The sequence below is a fragment of the Arachis ipaensis genome, chromosome B10, assembly GCF_059453495.1.
Source record: "Arachis ipaensis isolate K30076 ecotype BB chromosome B10, ASM5945349v1, whole genome shotgun sequence".
NCBI lineage: Eukaryota > Viridiplantae > Streptophyta > Magnoliopsida > Fabales > Fabaceae > Arachis > Arachis ipaensis.
The window spans coordinates 144,635,156-144,642,926 of NC_142435.1; the positions used below are offsets into that span (position 1 = coordinate 144,635,156).

General features: G+C 34.8%; 1 protein-coding gene across 5 annotated transcripts; it reads right to left on the bottom strand.

Annotated features, from left to right (window-relative positions):
- Nucleotides 1–1,186: 1,186 nt before the first annotated feature.
- Nucleotides 1,187–6,874, bottom strand: LOC107623329 (stomatal closure-related actin-binding protein 2). Of its 5 annotated transcripts, none has more exons than XM_016325540.3 (13): nt 6,547–6,874; nt 5,039–5,339; nt 4,642–4,770; nt 4,275–4,367; nt 3,948–4,088; nt 3,663–3,731; nt 2,897–2,980; nt 2,601–2,781; nt 2,275–2,388; nt 2,120–2,178; nt 1,847–1,981; nt 1,567–1,716; nt 1,187–1,463 (listed from the first exon to the last, which is right to left on the bottom strand). In XM_016325540.3, the coding sequence occupies exons 2-13, from the start codon at nt 5,321–5,323 to the stop codon at nt 1,431–1,433; spliced, it is 1,473 nt and encodes a 490-aa protein (XP_016181026.1). In that variant the 5' UTR covers nt 5,324–5,339; nt 6,547–6,874; the 3' UTR covers nt 1,187–1,430. The 5 variants fall into 5 exon arrangements, with proteins under 5 accessions (XP_016181026.1, XP_016181028.1, XP_016181027.1 ...); XM_016325542.3 differs by having other exon boundaries at nt 5,039–5,356; nt 6,384–6,803; XM_016325541.3 differs by having other exon boundaries at nt 5,039–5,356; nt 6,547–6,801.
- Between the last annotated feature and the right edge of the window lie 897 nt (nt 6,875–7,771).

Consider the following 7,771-nt stretch of genomic DNA (forward strand, 5'->3'; position numbering starts at 1 on the left):
TGAAGCCGAGAAGCTGAATTTCTGATTCTCTTGAAAAAAAAATTCCTTTGCCGGGGCTAGTTTTTAGATATCGTAACACATGCTTGGCAGCTTGAAGATGAGATTCAGTAGGAGTTGCCATAAATTGACTTAATTGTTGAGTGGCATACATGATGTCTGGTCGAGTAGTGGTAAGGTAGATAAGACGCCCAACCAAACGGCGATACACAGAAGGGTCAGATAGCAAGGGACTTTTGTCTTGATATAATCTTGTGGAACTATCCATTGGAACAGAGGCAGGTTTAGCACCTAATAAACCAGAATCCTCCAAAAGATCAAGACAATATTTTCTCTGAGATAAGCAAATTCCCTTTGCTGATTGGGCTACTTCAATACCCAAAAAATATTTTAAAGGGCCCAAATCTTTAATTCGGAAGTGCTGGTGCAAAATAGACTTAATAGAAGCAAGTTCAGAAATAGAATCGCCAGTGAGAACGATGTCGTCAACATAGACTAGAAGTATACAAATTTGAGCACCAGTAAATTTAACAAATAGACTATAATCAGATAAAGTCTGCTGATATCCATGGGATAGCAAAAGATGAGAAAGTTTGTCATACCACATACGACTAGATTGTCGTAGACCATATAATGACTTTAGTAACTTGCAGCATTGATTTGGGCGAGGAGATGTGAACCCAGGTGGCAAAGTCATGTAAACATCTTCAGAAAGATCCCCATGTAAGAAAGCATTATTGACATCTAACTGATGTATGGGCCAATGCTTCATAGAGGCCAATGCCAAAACTAATCTAATGGTGGCAGGCTTGACAACAGGAGAGAAGGTTTCCAAGAAATCAACACCTTCAGTCTGGGTGAATCCTTTGGCCACAAGGCGAGCCTTATATCGATCAATTGAACCATCAGGCTTGCGTTTGATGCGATAGACCCATTTTCCAATAATTGTTGTTTTATTCTTATATGGGTACACGAAAGCCATTTTCCATGGTTATAATTGTCGTTTTATTCTTATATGAGTATATTTGTCAGTATCTGTATCTTTTATGGGTACAAATGGTAATTTATTCATAATAATAAAAAAATAAACTGGTAAAAACAAATTTATGAGCAAACTCATGAAGAAACGTTAGCACATACATGATTGAGGTGCGCTGAACATTACAACTGAACTAGAAGGAATAAGCAATTAGCCACAATGAACAAATGAACTAATAGAAAGAGTTGAGTTTGTTACAACATGATTAGGCAAACAAAAAAAACATGCCTAAAACAATGCAACCCCAATTAGTGGAAAAAGGAAAAAAGAAAACCCCATTACAAAGCTGAAATCATATCTTTCACCAACAAAACAAAGCACACATGTATACTCACACCAAGAATATGATAATACTCACTTTGCTGAAAACTCATCAAGTCAGTTAAATTTACTCCTACACTAGATCATCTGGACCAGCAAGCACAACCTGTTAAAAGAAATTTCATTCAATTTGTATGCAAGTCCACAAAAGATGACAATAATGCAAACATATGAATCAATAGATAACCAGTAAGAGAAAAGATGCATACATTGCAATCAAGAGCATGTTTCCTAGCAACCATAATGGCTGCATTTCTGTCTCTCTCCGACTCGAAGGTTAATACGAATGAGAGCCCCTTTCTCGCTTGCCAAAAAAGTGTCTTTGCTGCATTACTGGCATCACCTCTAACTCCACATAGCTTTAGGTAAATAATATGTTAGTTTAACATATAAACCACATGAGCTTAGAAGATGATGAATCTAAAACTATAGAGTAAAAAGATGGAACAATATGTGATACAAGAAAAATGGCCAATGCTAGAATAGTACCAGCATTGATGGAGAGTAAATCTCTCTAGCTTTTGTAATCCAACCTCTACATAGCTTTATCCGCATTCTCCCCACACCGAATGAATGAGTAGAATGTGATGAATGATCTTTTCCGTTCATCTGAGAAATAACTACCTGGATAATACAAAGAAAGATGTTATGTTGATAAAGACAAGTTTGAGCAGAAAACAGTTTACAGTTTATAGCTTTAGTAATCTTTTCTGCTAGGAAGAGTTAAAATTACTGAATGTGAAAAGAGCAAAGATAACATACATTAAAATCGATATTAGATTTTCGTAGAAGTGTATCCACATGGCTTCCAAGTCCTGAAACTGGTACATACAACATATGTCGATGTTACCCTTTCTTTTCCAGATTTAGATGTATCCTGAAACCAAGAACGAAAGATAAGGCAATAACAAACCAACCTGTTTGAATGGGATTAGTTGATAGTGTGAGTTTCTTGCCATTTGAGACAACATCAACTTGTAAGATTCTCCCAACATCAGAGGGGTCTGGAGCATATATTGATCTGTTTGCACCTGAAAATAAAGAGGAAGATACGAAATTCAAATAAGATAGATATACAATATTAAACATGAATGTTACAAATATAAATAGTAATTCACCACCATAATGGGAGTTTGGCACTACTTTCATGAAAGCATCATTGCATATTTTACTTCATCTGTACAAATATTACAACCTCTGAATCTTGAGACATGCTTGAAAATCAATTAAGGATGTGAGATACCTGAAATAACCTCCCTCCAGCTACCTTCGGATGACAAGCGATACCATTGAAATGAACATTTTGAAATTTGTGGTACTTCATCTGAGCAAGGCTGAACTCGCAAGTATGAGCCCAAAACTTCAGAACCACCTAACTTATATAACTGATATTTGTTCTCTTCACTCATCTTGGTCATTGTTAGCTGGAGTGGAAGAAATTAAGTTATTGCAAGAAAGGGAAGTGAGACTTAAGTTAATGGTTTGAAAGGGCTTAGGGAAACAGTTAATTAAGCAAGTAAAAAATATATATTTACGAACCTCCTTCTGAAGCTTAATTGAAAATATAGATTTTTCTCGAATTTGATCCCTTAGAGCACGGAGTTCATATTCCATGGCCATCACCTGAAATCATCACAAAGTTAGTGTAAAAAGTGAGTTTCATTCTCTCCACTTCAAACAATATTCAAATAGTGATACACTGTAGTTTATTGGAGTTTAAAACCATAGCATAAGATTGTAAGAAGATTCATAGCCTATTAGTCTTAAATTTGATGTCTGATACAATTAGTTGCACTGTATCCAAAATGACTTGTAGATTTGGAAATTATGATAGACATAAGATACACGTCTGACACCATAGTAATATATCACTACACACAAGATATGACTTTAAAATGTAATAAATAATCAGATATGTTTTAGTCTATTTTACACAAAGCAAACAAAACTTCAGCATTTAAAAACATTTCTATGCATTTCAAGACATGTTGGCAACTTTGCGTGATATCAAATGTTTCAAAAATCAATTATAAAATTTTCCATTGTGTACAGTTTGCAGCAAGAAAGGGGAAAAGGGGAGGGGAGGGGAGGGGAGGGGGGGGGGGAGAATAGGTGGTTGCCAAACAGGACATATGTATGCGAATTAATACCCAGGTCAATGATATAATGCAGAGAGAAAATTATTTGTCAAGATATATAATTAATTGTTATTGCCATAGAATGGAGTATAATGAAATTAAGCAAAATAAAATATATAATAAAAAACTATCCACCCAAGCAGTTGAGGAAGCAAAAGCAAATTAACCTTGAATGGCTGATGCAACAACTTGATTCTTCTAGCCTCTTGAACTTCTTCTACTAGTCCATCCACATCCTGGGAGTGAAGAAGAAAAGATAGTGTATATTTTCCATGCTCAAATATCAACGAGGAAACAATATTAACATGTATAATTGAATCTAAGATCTTCTAAGGATAATAATACTTAGGCAGAAGTGTCCATTACAAAGAATATTAACATGTATAATTAATAATTGTATGCTCAAATAGCATCTTTTTCTCTCCTAATGGGGGAAATAAAGAATGTCTAACCTTTGGTTTAGAAGCTTGGGAAACTTTTTCTTGTTCCTCAAGGGCCTCCCCAATTCTCAGTACCACTGCCCTAGCACTCTCAATTTCAGCGCAAGCAAAAGACTTCTCTTGATTAACCAACTTTTTAGCATCTTCAGAAGCCTGTAGAACAAAGATGGATTCAGATTTTGAAAAAGAGTCAACATATTTTAATGGAAGAACCAGAAAGTTTTCACTTTCAAAATCCTTCAGGAAGAAAGAGTTCCAGTAAATCATAACCATAAGCTTGAATGGAGATTCTATAGATCTATAACCGTATAAGAGAAGTGGTTAGATGCCAAAGCCAACCTGTTTGAGAAAGTTTGCAAGCTTCTTCACTTCAAACTTTTCTTGAATCAATTCTCCTTCATTTTGAGTTAATTTAACAGCCAAAGCTTCCACCTGTAGATTGTTAAGTAGGAGTACTAAGTATTAGTAGCATTCATTGATCAAGAAGAAATAAAGGGTTTTCTCATACACGCTGAAATAGTTCCAAAGAATATGTTACAAAAATGGGAGGGAAGAATGGAGGTATGGTCCACAATAATAACCCAAAAATTTTTAAGAATCTGGAAGGCTCAAGTTCATGGATCCATCAGCAGATGATGAAATGTCATGTCAATGTTTGAAGATTGCACACCTAAACCATAGAATAGTATGTTATAAAAAAACGAACCATTGCGATAGCTTTCTCCACATCCTCTTTATTTATTCCTGCAAAACAGCCTCTTAAAGATTCTAATGCATCTCTTAGCTTCTTCAAAAGAACATGTCCTTCCAGAGATGCCACCTCTCTTAGCTTTGCCTAAATTCCATGAAAAAGCCATGATCAAGTTGACAAAATATGGACAAAAGTGCATAAGATGAATGAACTATTCAAATTTGAATTGAAGTTGGTAGCTATGTTCATATCAACAAATGCAATCCTCAAGTCCTAAAACTGGTGCATTCCTTTTTTGTCTGGTTATCTGTATTTGATCAAATAGATGCATGTTGGGAATAAAAGTTTTTTTATATTAAGGAAAGTAAATGAGATATATAGTATAGGCCACAAGCAAGTGAAAAAGATGAACCTCATTAGACAACTTAGCAGCTGCAGCCAAGTTCTTGTCAAATTTACTCGCAAGGTCACGAACTGAGATGCGCTTGTGTTGGTCATACAAATTGGAAGCTTCTTCATCAATGACATCTTTCAAGGAAGGTCCCTGGTTACCCTGAACTGGTTCTTCCACAACTTGATTATCAGCTCCCAGTTTATACTTTGGAAAACCGTTAGAAATAAAGCTCACGTCTGCAGAAACCGGTGGTACTGCTTCCATTGGCATCTTGATTTCAACTTCAGGACTAATCTTGGTCATGGTGAAAATGCCTGATCTGGTAAGAGAATAGTTCTGAAATAGTATGAGAACTTCAGTTCAGAGTATCTCTGTAATTAGTCAAAAGCAAAACTAAGTTCAAGTAAGACTCCGTTTCTTCCTATGACCTTATGCATAGTTATTCAATTAAAGATGCATCAAACACATTCGACCTGGCGCCAAGTGTACTTAACAACAACTTGGAAAAACACTTCAAATTCACCTCCACGCAACTAGCTTCGATCGAACCACAATCAAAGCCTAAGCAACAGGAGTTCATCAACTTTTGTTGGCGATTCGGCCATCAAGTAGGATTACCATTGTAAATGCAACCATCCAAGATCTTTATATTATCAATCTTCAAGCAATAGCAGTAGCAGTAGCAGAAGGTGGATAATAAAATCTTGAAGTCTTTTTATCAACCAAAGATTAGAGTTGGAATCTTGTTAGAAGAAAATAATGTGATGGTGGGTAGGAGTAGTAGTAATATTGAAAAACACTCAAAGGGAAAGTTGGAACAACACAGACCAATTGCAATGTGGTTGATTTCTAAATTCATTTCTTTCCTACTTTTAGGGATCACAAGCTTAGTCACCATTTTCAACTAACATACACAGTACCAAACCACATTATCAAATCAATTGTGAAGTTAATTCAGCTATTTGCAATAAATGAAAAAAAAAATGTAAATCAGATGAAGTAACTGAGGGAATGGTTTCTCCTGCCAAACAAACACACAAACGAACTCATGAAACCACAAAGATCTACACACAAAAAGAGGAGAAAATATTTTGCAGACAACGACAGATGCTCACAGCTAATAGTATTAAATAAGTTCTTTTTTATAAAAAAAAATATTTATATATGAAAAGAAAAAGATAATTTGAGATCCAGCAAGAAGAGGATCATCTATTGACCATGGTACTGAAAATCATTAATTACCAACTTCAAAATTCAGAACCACATTCCTGAATATCATTATAGTAACCTACATTCCAAATTGTATCCCATGCCTAAAAGAAAAAATAAATTACTAATTCAAAGAAACCAAAAGAATTCTTACTTAGAAGCAGTTGTAGTAGTACTTCAGAGAGATAAAGCAGCTGCAAATTCCATTGCATGCAGCCAATGCAAATAAAAAGAAGAAAAAAAAAACCTCCAAGATGCAAAAGAATATGGTAATGAAAGTGAGAAAGTTGGAAAAAAGAAGTGAGAAGAGAACTCACATAAGAATCTAGGAGGCAGCAGCAAAGTCCAAAATGGATTAAGTTACAAAAACATAGAGTCAGAAATAGGTGAAGGAGCTGGCTCTGTGCAAAAAGAGAAAGACAGGATTGAAGAATGAGGATTGAAGAAGAAGAAGAAGAATCTAAAGGATGTGCATTGCGTTGCTTTTGGAAAAGGTGAAAAGAAGAAAAAAAAATGAAGAGAAGAGAAAAAGGAGAAAAGCTTGTGCTTGTGCTTGTGCTTATGCACCTGACTCATTTGTCTCCCCTCTCAACAACTTCAAAATCAATCTCTTTTTTTTTTTTTTCCATTCGCTCCATCATTCTTAACCTTTTACCTGTTACCGCCCTTTTTAGTGGGCGCTACCGTGAATTGCTCCCACGCGCCGTCCCCACCTCCTCCGCGAGTGGGAGGCACACTTGTCTAAGAAAGATTCTTATGCAATTTTAAGAACTTAAGGAGTATTTAATTTGATAACTAACCTTGTTTTGTTTTATGTATACATAATTAAATAATTACTAATAAAATTTAAATAGTAAGAGCAAACAGTAAAACAAACTAAATCGTTATATCAAAATCCAATAAAAAATAGTAGTGTGACAAAACATCTTGAAAATTAAAATAAAAACTAAAAGTGCTTATCAATAAGAACAAAAAAATCGTTTAAAATAAAATAATATATTAATTATGATTATTAAATTTATAATTTTTATTATACATAAATTTTGTTATGAAAAATTTAAATATTTATTTATTATATTTTACTATGTTTTTCACTTTTAGAAGAATTTAATCAAGTTTCTAATTGAGCGAAGGAGCGTGCACACGCGCGCGTGCGGGTAGGCAATCATCCCAGTTACCCAGCTGTTTTCTTTATTTATTTATTTATTTATTATTTATTTGGTTCATTTTACTGCAGAGACTGGTGTGTTTGGCGGGTTGTCGTTCTTTTGACTCTCGTTTTTCCCACCATACCCCAACGCTTTTCCAATATTTACCTAAATGCCACCAAATGGAACAGCATACATTGTTTAATGTTGATACTATACTCTAGTATTATACTACAAACAAATAATCTCGTATTTATATCATGCATGTCTATACGTATGTCCAATCAGTACAGTAGCTTGGATTTTAGGACAGAAACAATATGATAGGGACAGGGACAAAATGTTGGTTTTTCTAGTTAGGCCAAACATAATAATGGATGGGCACAAACAAAAA

Coding starts and splice junctions, on each gene's coding strand:
- LOC107623329 (XM_016325540.3), bottom strand. CDS start 5,323: ATGACCAAGATTAGTCCTGAAGTTGAAATCAAGATGCCAATGGAAGCA. Junction 4,089..4,274: donor TTGCAAACTTTCTCAAACAG/GTTGGCTTTGGC, acceptor TTTGTTCTACAG/GCTTCTGAAGATGCTAAAAA. Junction 1,717..1,846: donor TTTACTCTCCATCAATGCTG/GTACTATTCTAG, acceptor ATTTACCTAAAG/CTATGTGGAGTTAGAGGTGA.